Source organism: Antedon bifida, chromosome 3 (assembly GCF_963402885.1).
Source record: "Antedon bifida chromosome 3, ecAntBifi1.1, whole genome shotgun sequence".
Lineage (NCBI taxonomy): Eukaryota > Metazoa > Echinodermata > Crinoidea > Comatulida > Antedonidae > Antedon > Antedon bifida.
This window is the reverse complement of record NC_136228.1, coordinates 19273959-19300442: the sequence shown is the minus strand read 5'-3', so window position 1 is coordinate 19300442 and position 26484 is coordinate 19273959. Positions and strand designations below refer to the sequence as shown.

The window sequence follows — 26484 nt, the reverse complement described above, 5'->3', positions numbered from 1 at the left end:
TATTCAATTAATTTTTGTATACTCTTGATATCGGAAGGTAGATCATTCCAGTCTTTAATAGTATTATAATAAAATGTTTTAGAGGCTTGGCCTTTAATAATTGGAATTACAAAGTTTACATTGGATTTCCTTGTACTATGAGTGTGCCGATCAGAAATCTTTGTAAAATGTTCATTAAGATAAGGAGCGTCAATATTGTGGTATATTTTGAAAGCATGGATTAGTCTAATATACTTAACTCTATCGCTTATTTTCAGGTATCCAGTAACGGCAAGTTCGGCCTGACCAACATGTGCCCTAGGGGCGAGATCGAGAATAAATCTCACAATTTTGTTTTGTGTTACTTGTAGTTTATTTTTCAGGACAGTACTGATACCACAATACCAGGACGAGACAGCATAATCGAGAATACTTTGGATTAACGCTGTGCATAACAGCTTACGACTTTGCATGTCCAAACAGCTAGCCTGTCTGTACATGAACTTTAATCTGGAATTTGCTTTTTTAATTATATTGTTAACATATTCTTCATTAGACACACAATTATCTATTTGTAGACCAAGGTATTTAATGGATTTGCAAGTATGGATGGTCTGTCCATTATAGAGGACTTCGAAGTGTTCGATATTCTTTAATTTCTTTTTGAATCCAAAAATGATGCACTCCGTTTTTTGTGGTTGCATGGATAATTTATTTTCAACCAACCAGTTATTGCATACTTCCATATTATGCCCTAGTTTATTGGAAATATATACTGGGTCACGATGGGCCACCAACATTGCGCTATCATCAGCGTATAATAACAATTTACAGTCATATCATTAATGTAACATATAAACACAAGAGGACCTTATATGCTACCTTGTGGAACTCTATGTGTACAAAGTTTGGGTTCTGAAAAAGTTCCATCGATACAAACAATCTGTTTTTATTTATTTTGGGCTTCGTCACCTGCGAAGAAAACAAAATCCTAGTTTAGTACCGTAGTAGTAGTTATTACTTAAATAGTTATGTTTTGGCATTGTCAGGTAGCGTACTGTAGCAGGGTCTTTTAGGATGATACACATTCAGTGGTTTACCGCCTAGGTATAATGATAATATGGGCCTAGGCACGCCTAAATAAACAATCCAGCTGCCTAGCTGGCCTATTAATTAAATGCTATAGGCCTATAGTCTATCTGGTAGGCTAGTAGTAGTAGACTAGACCAAAATGCCATCGTCTCATTTGCTCTCCAACATGAAGCATATGCAATTTTGGGGATATGAGGTCAGATTTGGTTTTCAGAATCCATCATATGTATTTATTGAATTAAAACTCGCCAAGCCTTTGGATATCTTCTTCAGACATTGCATTACAATGATTCATCTGGTTATGAACTTTACCATAACCAGTGAAAAGAGTTTTAAGCTCATCCAACTGTTGCAGCTTTTCTTTGATGAGTTTCATTTTCACAATGCCAACCTTTTCTACCTCTTTATTTAGGACTTGTGCAGGAATTTGGAAGAGTTTCTCAATTACGGGAGACTGTTAAAATTAATACATTATTCCATATGAATTTATTTATTGTATACACTTTTTGAATAGGTACATTGAGTTCTACTAGTAAATAAACAACACTAATTACCTGTAGAGCTTTGTGGACATGGTTTCCGTTGAAGGCTTTACCGTGGTACTGTTGATGTGTTATTTTATTTGCTTTCAAGAAATCATCAAGCGCTGTTACAATGGGACCTGTACCAAAAGGTAGGTTTGCTTCAAGCTGTTTCTCCTATAAAACAAGACAAAGTTGTTTGTTGTTTAAGTTTATACAGAACATTTAGAAATTGAAAAGTGTCTTTTAGTTCCTCACAATATTTGCTCAACTGCAGAGAGTCCACACCAACTACAACACCTCTAAATCTCGGAAATGGCACTCTCACGTTATTATAAATGTATTAAAAATTGATATTTTAAATATGAATACTGAGGTACTAGCCTATTAAATGGTGACATTTTCCCCATAGGCCTATTTTGAGTAAAAGCGTTGCACATGGCGGAAAAAGGTGCTTGTCCAGGGCCGTTGACAGGACCTGTGGCGACGGCCCCCAGATGGCCGGAAATGGTACTCTCGCACATAACATTCATGATAAATGGGACCTCTAATTTGCAGGAAAAGACACTCTCATATGTAGCATGCTACCAATGAGCAAAACGATCATACTTTTTCCCTCCAATAAATACATGTGACTAATTTTGTTGCCGATTTCATTCACTCAGTATTTAGTTTTGATTGCGTTGCGTTCAATGCAAACCGTATATCTAGGGGAAGCCAAGAAAAAAGCGCAAAATGTAATGCTTATATAGCTCAATATTTATTTACAGCAATTTGTTGAGGAAATTAAATATTTAAATATAAATAGGTATTGATACAGTTGGGTGGGTGGCCTAGAAAAAAAATCGGTTGCTATAATGTATACTACGTTACCACAGTTAGTGTACTATATTATTATTAACATATCCTCTATGATTTTACATCCAGGGACCAAAAAGTGACACCTAAGGAAAAAGACAGGTAAGCTTTTACTGAATTTAAACATTTTTAAATATTATATGGAGAGAAAAAAACACAAATGTTTACATGATCTATTTCTGTCTCAACTTTTTCTATTCGGCCGTCCAGAACTTTGAATAATCTTTCTTAATTTGTTCGTGCTACATCTGGCGTCCTCCCTGCATGGATTTCTCGAGTTGGTCCTAGTAGCCCATATAATTTTGTCAAGTAAGCGTAATCTCCAAAGCCAAACATTCTCAATGTGTAGTCTCTGTTAATATACAACAAAGTGTGTTTATTTTAACCATAGCAGATTAATAATCAATTCAATAAATCAAAATTCTGTTCAAAATCAAAATTCAACATACCTCCATTTTGTTCCATTCATATTGGAAATCTCACTAAAAACATTGGGCAAGGTGGATTCAATGTTATATAAGCAGTCAGGAGCCTCAAACAACAACACCACTATAACGTTTCTGGTTGCATTCAGGCTCTTAATGTTGAGAATTTGAATATTGTAGAGCCTCCCCCTGATCCCCACCATATGTTAGCCATATTTCGATGTTAAAAGGAACCAGGTTATCTGACCTATAAAGCAAAAATATTATTCACAATTTATGAAAAAAAAACAATCTTACATTTTTATTAAAGCAATATAATTGGTTTTTTTTTAAATATACATTATAAAGAATTAGCATGAAATGTTGCTCTAAATGAGCTCTAACTGTAGCCTCAATCTTGGTCATTAAACAACTGCTGAATCTATATTTTCCTTTCATAAGGAATATTTTAACCAGCAGAATATCTGTCAACACAAATGTAATATACCTAAGTTTAATATTTAAATGATTTGGCTTCCCATAACGAAATAACTAAGTAGATTTAGATAGTCTTTAATAGAATTAGCTCTATCCTTAGTAGGCTTAATAGGCTGTTAGTAGTTTTTTTCTCTTGGCTACTAAGGATTTTATAATGATTTCTTCGACTACTTTCTGACTACATAAAATAGATAGGTGACATAATAGGTACTACCTATTAAAAGTACACAGTAAGTAGTTGTATCATAGTTGATGTAGCACTATTTAAAGTAGGCCTTTAAGCTACACCATTGTTAGTAGTTTTTAATAGATATTTTTCACCTTAAGAGTTTTTATGTAGACAGGGAGTAGTCTCCATCTATCTATATATAATAGATATTTAGTAGGTATGAAAAAAAAGTTAAATGTAGTTTGTTAATAGGTTATAGATAGCTGTTGTCTATCTATTATAAGTAGACAGTTGATAGATAATACAAAACTGTGTTACTCATAGATTTCTAATAGACTTGGAGTAGTCTCCATCTATCTATATATAATAGATATTTAGTAGGTATGAAAAAAAAGTTAAATGTAGTTTGTTAATAGGTTATAGATAGCTGTTGTCTATCTATTATAAGTAGACAGTTGATAGATAATACAAAACTGTATTACTCATAGATTTCTAATAGACTTATAGTAGCCTCCATCTATCTATATATAATAGATATTTAGTAGGTATGGAATATAAGTTAACGGTAGTTTGTTAATAGGTTATAGATAGCTGTTGTCTATCTATTATAAGTAGACAGTTGATAGATAATACAAAACTGTGTTACTCATAGATTTCTAATAGACTTGTAGTAGTCTCCATCTATCTATATATAATAGATATTTAGTAGGTATGGAATACAAGTTAACGGTAGTTGTTAATAGGTTATAGATAGCTGTTGTCTATCTATTATAAGTAGACAGTTGATAGATAATACAAAACTGTATTACTCGTAGATTTATAATAGACTTATAGTAGCCTCCATCTATCTATATATAATAGATATTTAGTAGGTATGGAAGAAAAGTTAAACGTAGTTTGTTAATAGATTATAGATAGCTGTTGTCTATCTATTATAAGTAGACAGTTGATAGATAATACAAAACTGTATTACTCATAGATTTCTAATAGACTTGTAGTAGTCTCCATCTATCTATATATAATAGATATTTAGTAGGTATGGAATATAAGTTAAACGTAGTTTGTTAATAGATTATAGATAGCTGTTGTCTATCTATTATAAGTAGACAGTTGATAGATAATACAAAACTGTATTACTCATAGATTTCTAATAGACTTATAGTAGCCTCCATCTATCTATATATAATAGATATTTAGTAGGTATGGAATATAAGTTAACGGTAGTTTGTTAATAGGTTATAGATAGCTGTTGTCTATCTATTATAAGTAGACAGTTGATAGATAATACAAAACTGTGTTACTCATAGATTTCTAATAGACTTATAGTAGCCTCCATCTATCTATATATAATAGATATTTAGTAGGTATGGAAGAAAAGTTAAACGTAGTTTGTTAATAGATTATAGATAGCTGTTGTCTATCTATTATAAGTAGACAGTTGATAGATAATACAAAACTGTATTACTCATAGATTTTATATAAATACTAGTAGCAGCCTCCATCTAATAATATTTAGTAGGTGAAAAAGTTATATATAGCTAATATTAATATATCTTGAATGTAGCCTCTATCTATCTATTTCCTCCATATTAATTGCTTGAAGTTGGAATAATATTAATACTGTTGATTTTTAATATACATGTATTGTATTGATAATCTGGTTAAGTGTTTACTGTAGGGTACATCATTTTGTAAGTACTGTATGATATTCAACATTGTTTAGTCCAGGTTTATGTTGTTGATGATGTGCAAAAAGTCACAGTAACTGCAAAATATTTATTTTAATGTTTCTTTAATTACTAAGGCACTTGTACAAAAATAACAATGCATGTTATTTATACATGAGTTCATACACTAGGATTATTTCTTTTTTAAACCAAGGATTACAAAGTGAATAATAACTTTATTCTTTTTCATACAAATTTGGATACATGGCCACACACATAGAAATATTATCAGTACTTGTTTTAACAGACAAACATTTTTCTTTGATTGAACTAACATTAATTACACGTCTGGTATTACTGATTCTACAAAGCCTGATATGGTTGCAAATTTCATCAACATAAATATCTGTAACCATAGCCAAATATTCAAAGTTTAAACATGTGCATGTTAACAAAAGGCAACCACACATTCTAATTTTAACACAGTATTCTAAAATGGCAAAATGAATTTTATCATGGATATTGAACATAATTATACTGTTATTACGTTTTGATACACGTGAATAAAGTTTAGAATGAATTACAGTCGGATGACCATTAATCATTTTACTTAATCGTACAAAAACTAAAGTGTCTGGTAAATAAAAAACTCCCAGGAATGAACAAAACAAATCTTTGTCCAAGTCAGAAATTTGTCTATTTATACACTTTCCCAAAATACATGTATAATTGCCAATTTGTTCACCCACATTCAAAAAGTTCCTATTTAGTTTCATAATATAGTCCTCTTCAGGTGAACCTTTTATGAGATATTTCTGGGATATTAGTGGTAGGCTTTGGACAGTAGCTATTGCAGAGATGATTTGATTTGGTATAGACTGAGTTCCATGAATAAGCTTTAGAAGGAAGCCATTTTTGTCTTCAAAATGGAAGCATGAATGGGTCCAAAGAGGGCCAAGGTCTCTAACAGAATCAGTCAAATGAAGCAAATTGTGAACATTTATACCCATATATCTGGAACCATAAAGTTGCGCAAACTGACGAACAAAATCTGTTAACATAGTTTCAGCCTGTACTAACTCACCAGGTGATATGCTGTCCTTAAGAAGGATAAAGGTGGAATACGAGAGAAGAGAAAAATGATCAAAGTACCTTTGAGGAAGGATGCAAAGAAGAACAGGAACACCAAAATAAAGAAGGAATGTTCGATACTCTGAAGCCTTCCAAAATTTTATATGCGAAATATCTCTCGGAATTCGATGGATTTCGTGTGTTGGTTTTATTAAACCCAATTTTAAATTTATATCTGGTATATTCTTTCGAATACTGAAGGGTTTACCAGAATGTTCACTTGCGAACCATAAAGTAGTTAAAAGTTTCATAACACCTAAACATACCCCATGCATATAATCTATGCCACATCCCTTAATCTGATCATAAGCTCTCAGAAAGGAAAACCAATTGGGACCCTTTACACCATTTACTGTATTACTGATCGATGCTTTTTTGGCATCACTTATTGTCTGGTTATGGGTTCTTTCAGGACCTTTAGGGTCATTTGCAGCAAATGGGTAAACATGAGTAACACCCCCTGCTCCTGTATGAAAGGATTCACCACCTTGTAAACATTTGTGACATCCGTGCAATCCATTATATTGGACAGAATTTAACATAATTGCTTTAGCTGGTAAATCTGCTGTACCAGCAATCAAATACACATTGCATTTAAATGAATTATGACCTGGAATGTTAACATTGATACCATCCTCTTCTAGTTGTTTTAATGTTTCGAAACAAGGTTTTAGATAACTCCACACAACTGGCTTTGAATTTCCAAACCATATACCAGCAAATAACATATTTTCCCTACGCACTCGCTCATGGTAAGGTAATTCGTTAATTATGAAATACAGTGGCCATATACTGAATTTTGAAGACTTAAAAATTGGACACCCATCTGTGTTCCATGTTAGAGAAAGGTTATATTTATTTGCAAGAGGTCCATCACCAACAACATGTTTTAAATACTGATTTCCATCATAAATATCTTCTATATTTTCTTTCATAACTTTTGAACGTTTGAAGCGATGTTGAATTTTATTTAAAAATCCTTCTTTTGAAAAAAAACTTATAAGTTGTGGAATAAGAGGCATTTCAAAAAAATACAATGTTGCATCTTTGGATGTCAAGTCAGATTTACATGCAGTGTTTAAGCAAGTGACATTATCTTTCACATGGGCAAAGCAATTTGTACAATCTTCATCTCCAAAGCTGTTCACATCAATGTCATCAGCAGCATCATTTTTTAGTGCTGTAAGGAACTCTTCTTCAATAGGATCGCATAGTATCACATCATCGGTTTCTGAATCACCTGCAAGATAAAAAAGAAAACACTGGATTTTGGTAAATGGTAGTTCAAGTCCGTAGTATTTTTCAGTAAAACAGGTAGCGCAAGTGCCTCATGTCGTGAAGTGGCTGCTGCGCCCCCCCCCCCGTTTGGTTTATATACAAGATGGGGGATTGTACACACAGTCTTTTTCAAGTTCATAGTAATAAATAGTTAAGGAATAAAAACATGACATACTTACAGTCAATAGGATCTGTACAATCTAAAAGTAAGTTCTTTGGAGGAGATGATGTTTCTTGCAATGTGCTTTTGTATGGGCCTCTTCTTTTCTTCGCTTTAGCTGCAGGTAGTTAATAAATAATATATATTATTATAATAGGCTTGATTATAAATAAGAAAAAATAAAATTTAATTTAAATGTGAAAAATAATTTTACAAATGAGGGTATTTTAAAAAAAATAATTAAAAAAAATATAATGAAGTTTTTTTTTGTATGAAATAACACCATGAACATTCATCCACACAGACCATCATCACATAATATGCCTATATATAGGCTATTAATATACTGTTCTGTATGTAATACAACGTATTTCATTGATTGTTGTTTATTGATACTTGGTTGATTGGCCTGGCTCCTAGCTAGTCCTAGTAATACTACTTTTTACTACTACTTAAACTAGGCCTATATATAGCTAGCCTACAGGCTAGGTTGTATGATGTAGGCCCTAGTCTACTTACTATGCTAGGCCTAGACCTCACCTACCTACCAGACCACTACTCTACTAGGCTAGGCCTACCACCTGTATTTCCAAAAACCCTAGGCTACCCTAGCTAAATTACACGAATATAATATCATGGAGTATTCTTTACTCCAAGACCGTCCATGATATTTACATAGCCTATAGGCCTAGCGTTTTCAGGGGATTTCAGGACATCAGGTCCAGGACCATATGTCATTAATTAAGAAATCGTAAAATTACTGTTAAATGTTCTTAAAAGATTGGCCTACAGGCTAGGCTAGGTAGCTAGACACTACATCACTGTATTATGATATAGCCTCGCCTAGTAGGGCCTAGGCCTATAGGTCCCCTTCCTATATGCTTAATTAATACACTCTCATCTGTGGTGTTTTTTCCGTTGGATTTTAATTTAAGAGGTAAAAACAATTTTTCTAATTTTGAAGCTAACGTAAAATCCATGAAACTTACCAATAGTAGGCGTAATACCAGACATTTCTTTCTTTTGCGGGTCGATACAATTCTTATGAATTTTGTTTTAAATGTTTGAAGGTAGGTACGTCTAGCCTAGTAGGCCTATGACGTGTTCGCAGAAAACAAGTTTAATTCACAGAGCAGCCTCGCCAATCACCACCACACCTAGCTATATTCTGTTCCGTCGTATAAATCTATTTAATTTTTCCTGTTCCTGTGTGTATACTTTTATTCAGACCAAAATGTGTCGACAGTCAAGCAATCTGCGTGTTCGACTGTAGGTCTACAAGACTCTGAAAATTTAAAAGTTGGCGACGATACAAATGTGAAATGGGAACGCGGACAAGTATTTATGGCACGTGTTCTAAAAATCAGTGGTAAGTGAATCAATCCATATTTTTTACGATGTAGGCATAGGCTAGGCTAGGCCTAAGGCTTAAGCTAGTCTAGGAGCCTAGAAGTCTATTTTTTTAGAGCTAGGACTAGGAAGGAGTAGGCCTAGCCTAGGCTAGGCTAGGCCTATTTGTTAGTGTTCGCCTGAAATGGAAATAATTTCAATTCCGTCAAACCCCTAGCCTTTTTAGGCCTAGCCTAGCCTAGGCTAATTACGGAAGACATCGTTCGATCGATGACAAACAAGCATGCTGTGTGTGGTGTGCAGGGAAGCGTAACCAACAGAAATAACAGCTGGGGGGTTAATTAAAAAATCGTACGTAGCCTAGGCCCTAGCTAGCTAGGCTAGGCTAGCCTAGATCCAGGCTAGCTAGGCCTAGGCCTAACTCGATCCTGACCGAAGGGTGTATGAGAAAAAAAATGACTGTAAAATGTTCTTAAAATCTTTACAGTATTTTTTCCACATACGACCGTCTGTTCAGGAGTTACGATTTCTTAAATTAATTAACAATACAATAGGCCTAGGGGCCTAGGCTAGGCCTAACAATCATGATGTTGTCCTGAAATCCCCTGAAAAGCCTAGGCCTATGTTATTTCTGTTGGTTTCGCTTCCCTGCAGAGCATTGTAGTCATCGATTGAACATGTCTTCTGTTCCGTGAATAAAAGAGTTAGGGCCTAGCTAGCTTAGCCTAGGCCTCCTAGCCTCTAGGTCTAGGCTAGATGGGGCTTATCTGTAACAAACACCAAGGCCACACATACATAGGTTACAGAAAAAAAATATTAAAAAATACAATTATCAAATTTGTTTATTATTTTATTATAAATAATTTGTCCTAGAGAAAATTTGACAAAATCGGGCCTGAATAGATTTAGATAGATTTCTAATAGTTGTCTGGTAGGCCTAGTCCATATCTATCTAGGCCTATTTGTAATATATTCTTAGTAGGTAAAATAGATAGTTTATTAATAGTTACTGGCTATTATCAGTTTGTTAATAGTTTATTAATAGGTTACTGGTAGCCATGTAGGCCTATCTATTATAATTAGACAATAGATAATAAAACTCTTCTTTTTTTTTTAACTCAATCAATTCTCTTTCACATGAGTTACAACAATTGTGTAGATTAACCTGAACTTTCAAATCTAGTTTAAAATTAACTTTATTTTTATAGAAAACAAAACTTACATAGAACAAGTATGTAAAGCTGCAGCAGTCATGTTAGAAGATGATCCACAATGTTTCAACCAAAGTATGGTACCGAGAATTGATATGGGAGAGGACAGTATTTGTCTAGGCCCAGATTCTTCACAACTGGCTCAAAAACGAAACGTTACGCAAAAACCACCGAAAAAATCAGCGACAGAAGTTGCAATGAATGCCGCTTTCTCTATTGAAGAAACTGTAAGTAATAGGCCACTTGTGTACTTTTCATTAATAACCTAGTTTGATGTAATTTTTAAATATTATTGGCTTTATGTTGTTCAGGCTTCATACACCATCCCTGCTCAACAAGTAGCACAGACAGGCTCGAGGCTGGGTTGAAATGTGAGAGGGAAGTTGTGTGTACACGGATCTCACCAGATATTATTTATTTTCAGCTGTTTTAATTATTTATTAGTTTTTTTTAAATGCTGATGTATTTATGAAGCTAAAATCAATTGTGTGTTTCTAGGCGAGAAAAAAAAAGGTCGACCACAACTCAACCAGCCGTTTCAACCTCATATGCCATACCTAACCCCATCCCAGCACAGACCTCACCAGACACAGCTTTCGCCATGGGCCCAACACGGGCTGTTCGAACCTCACCATCCACGGTTTCGACCCCATATGCAACTTCAACTACATATACTACCCTGACACCAGCAGCACCAACCCCCCCACCCTCTACACACATGGGCCCAACTCAACAGGCTGTTCAAACTTCAACCCCACAATCCGCTTCCACCTCATATGTCGCTCAGGATCAACAAGCAGTGCCAACTCAACCACCAAACTTGTTGACACCACAGGAAGAAACCAACAACTTCAATATGTTTGATAATTGGACGTCTGACGAAGTATCATATCTTAAAATGTTAGAATGTGAAGAATGTATGGATCTTCATAATAAGCCAAACCATGGACAACAAACTGAATTAGGTATGTACTAACTTTAAAGTTGAATATTAAATGAATGAGAATTATTATTAACAGTTTTCACTATATTTATATAAAGGTCTAAAGTTCACCCTTACAATCGCTGCAGTCATTTAGTAATGTCAAGTAGAGTGGTGCTATTTTTTCCCGTGTCCATCCATAAAGAAGTATACTACTTGTATTGAATAATACCAGTATTTGTTAATCATATATTTTTCCTAACTTTCAGTACCTCTGAACATTTTCACTATATTTATAAGCTCTACCCTTACAATGAAAACATAGTCATCACAAAGTAATGGCTACAGTACTTTTACTTGTCCATATCTAGCTGAATGGTCTACTACTTTCTGTGTTTATTAATGCCAATGTATTATTTATTAATCCTGTTTTTTCCTACTTACAGTGCCTTCTGAAGAAACATTAAATTACATGGAGAATCTGATAAAGAAATACAGACCATCTTCTATTTTGCTTGTCAGTTTCCATTTGTATTACTTACAACTTACTTACAGTTCAGTTACATGTGTTTATTAGCCTGATGACAAAAACAAATTGTTGTTGCATTGTTACTTTGTTATTTTTATGTTAGGACTCAACCGGCCGAAAGCGTTTGATGGCAAACCACCAGGTCTTTATACAAAATTCAGAGTGGTCTGAATGCCTTGCTAACTGTGGTAATAATGGCAGGCGTTTGCTGAGAAATCTAATAAAGGTAGTCTTCCAGCCACAAATTCTGGCGAAATCAAGTGGACTGGGGATGAGAAAATCAAAGGGGGACAATCAACTTCCACCACTGGACAAGCAGAAGGTACTATGTTTAAAAGGTAAATACACATCATAACTTTTCTTGCGGTTTATTGGTTCTACATTCAAAGATACACTGGTTAAACATCTTGAATTGAACTTGCTAATTTTTAAGTAACATAAAATTGGCCAATTTAAACTTTATATCTATGTACTTTGGTTAATGTTTTTAAATTCATTAATTTTATGACTAACTTTTATTTAATAAAAAAAAAATGAGAAAATTAGTTTTAAATGTTGACATGTAGTTCAAAATGCTTTTTTAAATATTATTTTTTTATTTTTTTTAGAATTTGTGCTGAGTTACAGCAAACGCAACAAGTGGGACGTGCCCAACATGGTGCAAATGAATAAAGTATTTGCAGATGCCGTAGGCAAAGCAATAATCAATAAAGAACAATGACTTTGTTAGGAATATGTATGTATGTGGCACATTCAAGCGAAATCAGACATAAGTCGCATGGGTAGATTAGTATAGACTGCAAAAAAAAAAATATAAAAAAAATTAAAGGCTGTAAAATTAGATTTTTTTTTTTTTGTATTTAAATTACCTTGGTGTTTTTCTATGTTAAAAGACACATAAATTTTAAATTTTGTGTTGTCTGTTGGTTAAAGATGTATTGTCCCCCCAAAACATGAAAATTAATTAAATCATACTTTGAATAGGTTATTTTGTAATTTTAATAAAGTTAATCATTCCGAAAATAAAAAATACTATTTCACTTAAAATTCAACCAAAAACCCATTGACTGGCAGCCAATTTGACTATATTTTTGCCATAAATTACAATTTTTTTCAGGTAAAAACTATTTTTTAAAATCCAATTTCAGGTCAAAATGGGTAACTGTTATGTGACATTTCAACCAATTATTTTAAAGAATTATTTTTTCAGGTTGACAATACATCTTTAAAAAATGGTGTAAAAATCTAAATTTTGAAAATTTCAACTTATGTCTGATTTCGCTTGCATGTGCTACATGACGGACACTTTTCCAAAAAATTTGGCAATAATAATAATTATTGAATAATAATAATTGAATTGACACTAGGACAATAACTATCGATGATAAATAAATAAGCATGCATTTTCTTACATAAAACAAAGGAAATTATAAAGGTTTTCATTCTATAACTACAGGATAATCATTTATGCTGTCTTTGATAACAAAATAATATTTTTTTAAGCCCAATCAAATGACGTCATGATTAATAAGTGTGAAAATATAATTTTTATCAAATGAAGCATAGATGGTTATCCTATAGTTATAGAATGAAAAGTTCTTTTGTTTCATACAAGAAAAATCCTTTTTCCTATCTATTTATCGTCGATCGTCATAGTGTAAATGGGCCTTTAAATATGTTGTATGTTTTTATGAAAGTATACCACATACCCTCATTCCAAAAAAAAAGATGTGCCAAAAAATTCTGTTACAGCGAAAATATGAACGTTACGGACATATAAGATAAAATTTACAGTTTCTAAATATTAATATTTGAGTATTATCTGTAAATCCTTATGAAATGTCTGTCCGTAACGCTCAGATTTTATACCCCTTGTCAAAAAATGGTAGATTACTCAAATATGAATCTATATTTTTTCCCTCATTGTTATTAACAATTAAATAATGTTATAATAATTTTTGCTTTAATGCTACACTTTTAATATGGCAAAGTGTACTTTTGCGTAATTCATTTTCATGGCAATAGAGTATCACATTCTGACAATATCACGTGACATCTCTTAGTTTTTCAGCAACGGTCCAAGCGTTCAATTACATTTTTCCGGTCTGCGATGTTAAAGATTTTGCATTGTAGACCGGAAAAACGTAATTGAACGCTTGGACCGTTACAGATTAACGAGAGATGTCACATGGTATTGTGACGTCTGAACACAATATTTTATAGTGTTCAATCGTTCTTTTTTTTCGGTGAACACATCATACCTTAAAGGGGTCTGCAATTCATTTTGGTCGGAATAAAAGTATACACACAGGAACTTCATGGTCTTACTAAATAGGTCTACAACACAAGTGGCCTACAACAAGCAAGTGCTCCTTTCTTTATGCGCTACATGCTCTGAGTGTTGTCACACAATTCTTATATTTAGTGTTCAATTGCGTAATTAATTTTCATGGCAATAGAATATCACATTCTGACAATATCACGTGACATCTCTTAGTTTTTCAGCAACGGTCCAAGCGTTCAATTACATTTTTCCGGTCTGCGATGTTAAAGATTTTGCATTGTAGACTGGAAAAACGTAATTGAACGCTTGGACCGTTACAGATTAACGAGAGATGTCACATGGTATTGTGACGTCTGAACACAATATTTTATAGTGTTCAATCGGTTTTTTTTTCGGTGAACACATCATACCTTAAAGGGGTCTGCAATTCATTTTGGTCAGAATAAAAGTATACACACAGGAACTTCATGGTCTTACTAAATAGGTCTACAACACAAGTGGCCTACAACAAGCGAGTGCTCCTTTCTTTATGCGCTACATGCTCTGAGTGTTGTCACACAATTCTTATATTTAGTGTTCAATTGCGTAATTAATTTTCATGGCAATAGAATATCACATTCTGACAATATCGCGTGACATCTCTTAGTTTTTCAGCAACGGTCCAAGCGTTCAATTACATTTTTCCGGTCTGCGATGTTAAAGATTTTGCATTGTAGACCGGAAAAACGTAATTGAACGCTTGGACCGTTACAGATTAACGAGAGATGTCACATAGTATTGTGACGTCAGAACGCAATACTTTATAGTGTTCAATTGTTCTTTAAAAGTTGAAATAGTTTAATAAATTTATGAAATGTATACTGTATATTTGGTTACTATGTCTTGTTTCATTTAATAAGTCTAAATTGTTACAAAAGTGATGACTGTTGTTCGGTATTCTTCCTTTTGCATGTCCAACTGAGTTTAAATATGTGCTTAAAGTTTTCGGACTCGCATGTGTATGGACAAGATATTAAGGTTTACAAATATGGGAAAAAAATTGATTTGTTATTTTTTTAATCACTATACATTTGTTATTTACCAATAAGATGAATTGTTGTTCTGTATCTGTATTATAGCCAGAAAAAATTAGATTTTAATTTCTGTAGATTTTAAGTATCTAATTTTTAATAGTAGTTAATTTACAGTTTATGTAGATTTTTAATAGCCAATTTATAGATTTTTAAACAGCCAAAGAATAGCCAATTCATTAGTAGATTTATTAATAGCCCAATAATATCTATATGTAGATTGTTAATAGCCCAATAATAGCTATATGTAGATTTTTTAATAGCCAATTATTTAGTGGATTTTTAATAGTCCAATAATAGCCAAATAATGTAGATTTTTAATAGCCCAATAATAGCCCATTTATGTAGATTTTTAATAGCCCAATAATAGCCAAATAATGTAGATTTTTAGTAGACAAATAATAGCCATTTTAAGTAGATTTTTAACAGCCAAATAATAGCCATTTTTAAGTAGATTTTTAATAGACCAATAATATCCAAATAATGTAGATTTTTAGTAGACAAATAATAGCCATTTTTATGTAGATTTTTAATAGACCAATAATATCCAAATAATGTAGATTTTTAGTAGACAAATAATAGCCAATTTTATGTAGATTTTTAATAGCCCAATAATAGCCAAATAATGTAGATTTTTAGTAGACAAATAATAGCCATTTTTATGTAGATTTTTAATAGCCCAATAATAGCCAAATAATGTAGATTTTTAGTAGACAAATGATAGCCATTTTTATGTAGATTTTTAATAGCCCAATAATAGCCAAATAATGTAGATTTTTAGTAGACGATTAATAGCCATTTTTAAGTAGATTTTTAATAGCCCAATAATAGCCAAATAATGTAGATTTTTAGTAGAAAAATAATAGCCATTTTTATGTAGATTTTTAATAGCCCAATAATAGGCAAATAATGTAGATTTTTAGTAGCTGAATAATAGCCAATTATTTAGTAGATTTTTAATAGTATATTAATAGCCAAATAATGTAGATTTAAAGTAGACAAATTATAGCCATTTTATGTAGATTTTTAATTGCCAAATAATAGCCAATTTATACAGATTTTTAATAGCCCAATAATAGTCATTTAATTAGTAGATTTTTAATAGCCCATAAATAGCAAATTATTGTAGATTTTTAAAAGCCAAATAATAGCCAATTAAGAATCCATTCTAGATAGATTATTGATAGTCTAATAATAGTTGTATTTAGTAGGTGTCGCCTACTAATATCATCGCGAAATATGCTAATGAGGCAAAAATCTACTAACAACTATAAAAAATCTATCAAATATCTATCTACTAGTAGGTGATAAATAGGCGACAGCTCTATATCTACTAAGCCGGATAGACTATAAGGCTAACCGCTATAGAGCTATAACTACTAAGACTTTTTGTTATGGGTTATTATATAATAATGTCTCTGGACCTGGTCCACCAATAAATTTTTATTACTTTCTCAGCTGTTCTTAGGTCGATTTGTCCACTGACATTGATAGGCCTAGTCTGACAATTGCATAATTGTACAGTAAATTCAACTAACTGAATGAGTAAAATAAAGAACAATATTGAGAAAGACAAGTTAAGACATTCTATTGTTATTTTATTGTGTTTTCCTAAAACTACTGTCTATTATTTAAACCTAGGCCCCTCTCCCCTATCCATTTCTGGTGGTCGACACCTTAGAGTACGCTGACCCGTGACCTAATTTTTACTGAATACGCCAGTAAAGTCCTAGCTAGGCCAGTCTTTGCTAAACCCAATATCTACCATGAAAGTGAAACACTAACTTATAAACCTGTAAATTACAAGATTTAGGGAAAAAACAACATTTTATTTTAAGGATAATAAATCCGAGTTAAATATCTATAGAACAATTACACTTAAAATAGAATATTAGATTAGCGGGGGATTTTCTGCATATGAGTTTCTTAGGACGGCTATTTTTTGTTTTGTTTCTGTGTTCGATCGTTTGGTAAGTAGCGCGCTAGGCTCTAAAATTTTGACTATGTTTAAATTATGATTGTGCGTATTTTCTTTTATTATTCCAATTGTAAGTTATTTATTCTGTGGAATTATGTAATAATAATAGTCGTGTTAAGCCTTAATTATATTTAAAACATAATTGTTGATCTATAAGCATGATACTACCGCTTCCACATAGATACATTTACGTAGCAAATCTAAAAATAAACCGACCAAATGATGTCATGTTATTGAGGCGTAGATGGTGTCAAAAACGAACAGAATAAATGGGTCAAACTAAATTTGACAATTACCCTAAACCAAGTCTTGACCACCAAATACAAGGTCAAGATAATTCTGATAATAACTTACAGTAACTATCACAAAAACAAAATAAATTAATAATTATAATGCTTCCTCTTCATCGCTGTCAATTAGTTCTTCTGCATCTGTGTTATCCTTTCCATTCTCGCAATGTCCACTGCACACACCACATGCAGATACACACGACATGCCAGCTTTCATGCAGCTGCATCTCATGGTTTGGCATTGCCTTTCGCCTTTCTTGCAATTGTAGCAGATTCCTTTGAGAAGGTTGTCTGGCGCAATACCACAAGAGAGCATCTTAGGTTTAAGTTTTCTGTTGGAGTCTAATTCCCATCTTCTTCCTTTGGGTTCAGAACCGAGGTGTTCAGATGCCTCCATATCCCAACTTGAAGATGAACACGCAGGGAATGTTGAGCGGTTGCATTTTCCGTTGGTGGTAGACGGTCAGGACCGATCCTTTGGCTGCTTGCTTATAAAAATATTTAAAAAAAACCTATATATTTACAGTTTTAATTATTGCAGTTATAAGCACCTTTGAATAATAATGATACATAACGTTAACTGTTCGTTGATAATAAAAAAAGATTTTTTTTTATACACACATAGATAAATAATAGAGGAATTAATAGTCTAATTCTAGTTAAAAGATATACATATAATCAGTCTTCTTCAGACATTACTGAATTTTGAAAGTTTGTTAACCAGTGACTGGAATATTTTGAATCTTTTAATTTTGCCTATGGCTCTTTCGACATGAATGCGGTGTTGTGCAACAGTCTGGGCACGTAATACAAAGCTTATTGATATATCAACTCTAACACCATCAGAAAAGCTTAAATACATCGACAACCACTTTGTACCCGATTCAAACTATAAGCATTTTTTTAAACAAATAGTAATGCAGGGTGAAGGTCGATCAAAGACACTAACTTTTCAGTATTCGTGGTTAGTGTACAGACCATCAGATACTGCAAGTATTGTGTGATGTTCCCTCCAGATAAGATTAATTTATCCAATGCCGTATTAGTTGGGAGACCATTTAAAATTCTTAAGCACGCCAAAGGTAAAGATTGAGTACTTGATTGCCACACTAATTTCCAGTATCATAAAACTGCTGTAGAAAAATACAAGCAGCTTAGTATGTCTGTCCTACATCCTGAACATCATGTTGATGTTCTGCTAAATGACGCTAGCAAACAAATCTACAAGGACAATATCCATATTCTCCAAAGTATCATCGAGGCAGTACTGCTATGTGGCAAGCAGAATATTGCCTTTCGTGGCCATCGAGATGATAGTACAAGCAGCTGTAACTGGGAACTTTCTGGCCATATTAAAGTTATTAAGTAGTAGAGATCCAATATTGAGGAAACACCTGGAATCTAGTAATAAAAATAGCACTTACACTTCGAAAACCATACAAAATTATTATAGGCGATGAGGTTACTGATACTACCATCAACAAAGGGGTATTATCAGTTGAGCAGGTGTAATTGCAGAACATTTTGTCGACTTTGTCAACTTAAACCGCACCACAGGCAAGGCGATTGCTGATGCCATCATGAAATCGTTGAGTGACAATGGATTCAACTACCAAAATCTCAGAGGTCAGGCATACGATGGGGCTTCGGCTATGTCATCTGCTGTAAGAGGTGTGAATGGTAGAATAAGAGAGGTAGTACCAATAGCATTATACTCCCACTGTAAAAGTCACATTCTGAATTTGAGTATCGCATCATCCTGCAAGCTACAAGGAATTAGAAATATGATTGGTTCAATCAATGAAGTATTTTTGATTTTTCAAACTCGCCAAAACGTCAAGCAATGTTTGAAAGCATTCTGATTATGATGGGAAAAAAAAGAAAATTAAGGGTTTGTGTAAAACACGTTGGGTGGAGCGTCATGATTGTTACGAAACGTTTCATGAGTTGTTTGCACACATAGTTATCACATTTGAAGTTATACTTCGACCTAATGATTTACCCGACATAATTGGTAATGATGATTGGTCATGGGATCCCGACACCAGGACGAAAGCACAGGGATTATATTCAACACTACAGTCTTTTGAGTTTTTAATGTCATTTTTTGTGACAAAGCAGTGCTTATTTCCGATTAGACCGATTGCGGTCAAGTTACAACGCAGTAATTTGGATTCTTTCTTACTGTAAGTGTTGGTGGCGTAGTATCCAAACCAAGAACCAACAGGCGACAATTGCACAGAAGCAATGTGCCAGCAGATATCATTGAAGAGTATTTCCGGAAAAACCTGGCTATCCCATTCATAGATCACTTGCTCAATGAAATGGAGACAAGATTCAATGCTCAGTCTAGAGTTATCGCTTCACTGTTTGAAATAATTCCTGAATTAATTATCAAGAGCGTCAACGTTGCACCCGTCTGTGAAAAATTGTTATTTTGGAAGAGCGACTTGCCATCTCCTTTGTCATTATGTAATGAATTAAGGTACTGGAGAGCCCATTGGGTAACCGTGAAGAGAGAAGGACATCCACAAAATTTACTTGAATGTCTAAGAAATTGTGACAAGGATATTTATCCCAATATATTATGTCTCACCAGTTGGTAGTGCAGAAGCGGAACGCTCCTTCTCAGGGTTAAGACGAGTGAAGAGCTACCTCCGTAATAGGATGCACACTGGGTTATTGTAAATAATGTTAAATGTTCGTGGTGGTGAGCCAGAATAACAGTATTCTGGAGTGAGGGTATGGGTTACCTCTACCTCTCTAGGCCCCTCAGACGCACACTGTGAAAAATTGTTATTTTGGAAGAGCGACTTGCCATCTCCTTTGTCATTATGTAATGAATTAAGGTACTGGAGAGCCCATTGGGTAACCGTGAAGAGAGAAGGACATCCACAAAATTTACTTGAATGTCTAAGAAATTGTGACAAGGATATTTATCCCAATATTTATGAGCTTCTCTGTATAGGTTGTGTCTCACCAGTTGGTAGTGCAGAAGCGGAACGCTCCTTCTCAGGGTTAAGACGAGTGAAGAGCTACCTCCGTAATAGGATGCACACTGGGTTATTGTAAATAATGTTAAATGTTCGTGGTGGTGAGCCAGAATAACAGTATTCTGGAGTGAGGGTATGGGTTACCTCTACCTCTCTAGGCCCCTCAGACGCACACTGGGTTAACAAATGTATTGTAAATAATGTTAAATGTTCGTGGTGGTAATACACTACTTGAAAACTTATAAAGTTTTACCGTATACTTTACGACGGATATTGTCTAAATTCTTAATTTTGTGTTTATCAAATTAGAAACGGAAAAACTGCTCATTTAAATCAAATAAATTCAGTAATCAACATGAAAACAATGTCGAATGATAAAAGATTACATGCATCATCAATTGATAATAATAATGAATTATTATCATTTATGACCGTATCGGAAGTACGTTCATCTGGGACTTCCCCCGACGTTTGCATTGAACGCAACAAAAAAAGATGTATCTATTGTTAGTCGCCGCATGCTTAGGCTGAGGCTATGCTCACTTTGCTGTTTGCTAGCTAGCGCGCTAATAAAGTGTCATTTCCAGGCACAGTTTTAGCTATTTTTAATTGATCTGGAAATATACCACTCTCAAGTGATTTGTTAACAATATGAGCAATTGGTTTTGAAAGTAGGTCATAATTACTTACAATATATTTTATCATTATATCATCATGACCACATGACTTATTCTTTTCTAATTTACTTATATATTTCATAATATCGTGTTCAGTGACAGCCGTGAAGAATATCGAGCTACTTATCTGTTTTTATTCTAACTTGTTTAAGTGGGAAACACCTGCCTATTGTAGCAGTTAATTTATTTGCAAATGAAATGTATGCCTCATTAGCATTTGAATACAAAATACTGGAAAGTGATCTGATAAGTCTGATATTAAAATGCCGGATTTTATTGATTAGGTGGCTACAGAGTTAGTATATATGTTGTCTAGTATTGTAGCTGATTGGTTAGTGATACGTGTTGGTTTGTTAATGAGCGGAATGAATGAGTTGGATAGTAGGCTGTCAACATGTATTCTGACATGATGTTTGTTTCATATGAGTTTAGATCAAAGTTTAGGTCCCCCATTAGGTAAGTTTCTTTCCCTTCATTTGTAAGTTTATGTGAGATTTCATCGATTTGTGTGTTACATATAGTTGTACAGTAGTTTCTACATTGTTTGATCTATAAATGACCCCACATATAATGGGCTTGGTGGCTGTGTAGACTTCGACAAAAACACATTCAGCACCAGTAAGTAATTGACTTAGATCATTTCTAATTTTATACCTTATATCATTTTTAATGTAGATTGCAACTCCACCACCGGTTCTTGTTTCTCTATTACATGGGATAAAATCATAATTAGGTAGGTTATATAATTTCATATCAGATTTTTCAGATAGCCAGGTTTCAGTCAGTCCTATTATTGTAAATGGTAAATTGTAATTTTTAATGTGATCAAATTTGTTTACCATACTACGGCAATTCAGTGAAAACAATGATAGGTTTAATCTTGCAGTTCATCTTCTTTATCAAAAGTTGAAAACATAAATTAATAAATGAATAGATAAATTATTTAATGTCGGTAATGATAATAAACTAAAAGAGTGTAGCACGTACAATTGTACAATAGTTTCTGCTCTTAAAATACATCTATAAATGTGCAGTATACAACCCTAAATATTTGTCATGTTTAGAAAACTAATGTAGTGTACTTGCATTTATTTTTCTTGGTATTATAGTACTCCGTTAATATATAGGGATCCATTCTTAAACAGTGGCCGTTTCTTTTCCTTGAATGCCTTTGCCATGATATCTTTAAGTTCCCGTTTTTTGCGTAAGTCACTTTCTGGTAATTCTTCAGTAACGAATATGGTCTTATTTTTCAGTTTTTTCCGTGCATCCGCTAAAACTAAGTTCCGTTGAGGCCGGTAGAGAAACTTAGCCAAGATGTGTCGTGGTTTACTTGCTGAACGCTTTCCAACTCGATGACAATTTTCAATAATGATGTCCGTAAGTCCAAGTTCCTTTTCAATTAAACTGTTTGACATGTGTGTCCTCCTTATCATCTTCCTGGATACCACCGAATCTTATATTGAAGCTTCTGGAGTATCGTTCAAGTGTGTCCTTTTCAAGATCCGCCATTTTGTTTTCGTACGCCGCCATTTTGTTTTCATATTCTTCCATTTTTTTCCAAGTTTTTCCACTTTTTTTTTTGCTTCTTCTGCCGTTATATATACAAAATCAATTAAGTGTTCCATTTCCTTTTGTGCCTTTTCAAGTTTTGTGATCCTTTTGGTAACATTTTCCTGATTTTTAAAACTTTGTCCTGTTCTGTTCCGCTTAGATTCATCATCTTCCAATAATATATCATTACTTTCATAAGATGATTCGTTGAATAGACTTTCTGTGTCTATTTGACGTGACTGATTTGCCTTGGTTCTCCAGTAGATAATATCTTCATTGTCTAAAGTCGGACACACAAACATCAAAAACTGTTTGAAAGCCTCATATGATGAATTTAATATCAACCTCATAATCGTCTTCTGCATATTTGTAAGTTTATGTGAGATTAAAGTTGGTCTTTCAGGATCTAAAATTTCACCTTCTCCATCGGATGCGGAGTCAGTTTCTCTTGAAATTCTCTTAGCTTTTTAACAACTGGTCGTTCTTCCTCAGAAGAATCTGATGATTCTCCTGGGCCTGGCTGAGTCCATAAACATTTTGAAGGAATTGCATTAATAGCTTTAAGCCCCACCAGTAAAATCACTGCTCTTAAAATGATTTGAACATACTTTGGAAGAAGCTGTTCGTGCAACATGGCGTTTATCTCTCCTGATCCGGTTGAACCAATGATTATATATATTGTGATTATTTAATGGTAGGCTGTGAAATGAGAGACCAGAGTTCGTAGATGAGCTATTTTTACAGCCATACACAATGCAATAATGAGGCATTCTTCATAACTCTCAGAGTCGGACACGTATCCATATCCTGAAAGATAATAATTATTATATTTACGCAACATTTGTAAATAAAATCAACAGTTAACATGTATTAATATATATGTCAAACCAAAAATGACTGAAATAATAAATAAATAACATACAGTATAACATTATATAATAAAACCAACTAATACTACCACTACCTAGCCGAACAACTACACAGTCTTTATCATCTAGCAGCAGCATCACCTACCCATCTGACAGTACAGTGACACTTTTACTGGACAGGCTAGGCCCTGCTATGTACATAGCCTCTAACTAGGCTAGATTAGCTAGGCCTAGACCATCATTCTTCTAAGACGTAGTCGGCCTAAATAAAGTCGATGATTCCGAACCAAATGCCCAAATAATTATATTTTTGCGCTACATGCGCACACGCGCGTAAATTTATTGCGCGTGCGTGGGAATTTTTGAAATGCTCAAAATGACATGAAACGCGTAGAAAGTTGATTAGAAGTTGATTTTTCGCATTTTGAAATTTTAAACGCGCATGCGCGCGTAACTTTCTGTGAAACATGCCATTTTTAATCCATAGAAAGTTTGCCCTTGATATGACTTAAATGTTCACCAAGTGTCATTACAAAATGACTTTTGGTTTTTAGTCTATGTTAAATACGCAAAATTCATAAAATCGCGTGTAGCTTACGCTGCGCGACTCTAAAGTAAAAAAACGAACTGTCCTGCACTTCTACAGATAGAGGTAAATCTTCTGACAAAGTTATACGATGTAATGTTGATCAGAATTTGAGATACACGTGACACAAAATTCTGGGAAAGAAAGAAGAATAACATAGAAAAACTAGATTTGAACTCGTCACTTTGACGAGTTCGGGTTATCCGCGCAAACGCAACATGCACATACTTAACTATATGAACCTCGACAATTATTATGCCATCCTATGACATGAAATAAATATGTTTACAGTGCTGAATTGTACCTATTATGTAGCATACACCATATTACAGTATTTTACAGAATAAACTGTATATGTTATATACAGTGTAGCATAGACAAAATTACGAGACCCATCTTTTAAATCCAATTTTTAACACGATGACGTCATCAAATTGACATATAAAGATAACAATTTTAGAAGATAATTATCTAAAAATTTACATTAAAACAAATTTGAAGAATTTTGGGCACGTAAAAGTGAGATGCGCTCTCGTTTAAACGCAATGAACTTTTACGCAAGAGATGAAAATATGACTTTTTGAATTCAACTGGCCATATGATGACATCACAACATCTGATTGGCAAAATATTCACATCAATTCGTATCTACAATCCAATAGCTTCCAGAAAACGTTTTAATCATGATTATCACTTTTTATTCTGACGAGCTATAACAGATTGAAATTTACTGTAAAGATGAAAATAAGTGACCCACGTTATTTACGTTTTTAGACATGATGACGTCATAAAAATTAAAATATTTTTAATTCATGCGAAAGATAGTTGATTAACGTAGACAATATTAAAATTTCGGGGGAAATGGAATACGTATAACCTAGAAGCGCTTTGTTGAATTTGATGAGCAATAACGAAAGAGTAAAAAATCCTATATTTTACATTCGTGTGGCCATACGATGACGTCATAACATCCGAGTGGTAAAGGTTCTGCATGAATTCATATCTACAACATATCTGCTTACATATTAAATTAAAAAAATTGGGGGTCGTGGATGATCCTGAGGAGCTATAATAGATTAAAAATAGGCTTAATTTTGACAATTTGTTGTCACTTTTGCAACTAAAACGTGCGCAAATGGTCTAAATCAACGTGTTCGTATGACGTCATTTTAATTTGAAATGATGTAAATCTTTTTTAAAATGACTAAGAAAGGCTGTAAAATCATAATTCAAGAAAAAAACACATGATTTTCATGCTCCGTGCGCACCTTACGCGTAATTTTTTTCGCGCGTGTGGGAATTTTTGACATGTTTAAAATGTCATGATCAGCGTAGAAAGTTGATTAGAAATTAATTTTGCGCATTTTTAAATTTTAAATGCGCGTGCGCGCGTAACTTCTTGTGAAACATGTCATTTTTAATCCATAGAAAGTTTGCCCTTGATATGACTTAAATTTTCACCAAGTGTCAATACAAAATGACTTTTGGTTTATAATCTATGACCAAACATTGAAATTCATAAAATCGCGCGTAACTTACGCTACGCGACTCTAACGTCATATAACGAAGTTTCCTGCACATCTACAGCTACAGATCAATCTTATGACAAAGTTATACAATCTTATGTTGACAAGGGTGAGAGATATGCGTGCAACAAAATTCCGGGAAAGAAAGAAGAACAAAGATGATGAAAAAAAAGATATTTACAATCACATGGGTTATCCTGCAACTAAGTTGCGGATAACCAACTAGATTTGAACTCGTCACTTTGACGAGTTCGGGTTATCCGCGCAAACGCAACATGCACATTCTTAACCATATGAACCTCGACAATTATTATGCCATCCTATGACATGAAATAAATATGTTTACAGTGCTGAATTGTACCTATTATGTAGCATACATCATATTACAGTATTTTACAGAATAAACTGTATATGTTATATACAGTGTAGCATAGACAAAATTACGAGACCCATCTTTTAAATCTAATTATTAACACGATGACGTCATCAAATTGACATATAAAGATAACAATTTTAGAAGATAATTATCTAAATAATTACATTAAAACAAATTTGAAGAATTTTGGGCACGTAAAAGTGAGATGCGCTCTCGTTTAAACGCAATGAACTTTTACGCAAGAGATGAAAATATGACTTTTTGAATTCAACTGGCCATATGATTACGTCACAACATCTGATTGGCAAAATATTCACATGAATTTGTATCTACAATCCAATAGCTTCCAGAAAACGTTTTAATCATGATTATCACTTTTTATTCTGACGAGCTATAACAGATTGAAATTTACTGTAAAGATGAAAATAGGTGACCCACGTTATTTACATTTTTAGACATGATAATGTCATAAAAAACTAAAATATTTTTAAGTCATGCGAAAGATAGTTGAT

At 33.5% G+C, this 26484-nt stretch overlaps 1 protein-coding gene across 1 annotated transcript; it reads right to left on the bottom strand.

The window, feature by feature from the left end:
- Window positions 1-5528: 5528 nt before the first annotated feature.
- Window positions 5529-8771, bottom strand: LOC144837185 (uncharacterized). The gene is made up of 4 exons (XM_078692202.1): window positions 8747-8771; window positions 7777-7875; window positions 5938-7559; window positions 5529-5594 (listed from the first exon to the last, which is right to left on the bottom strand). Exons 1-4 carry the CDS (start codon window positions 8769-8771, stop codon window positions 5529-5531), a joined length of 1812 nt encoding a protein of 603 aa, XP_078548328.1.
- Window positions 8772-26484: the final 17713 nt, after the last annotated feature.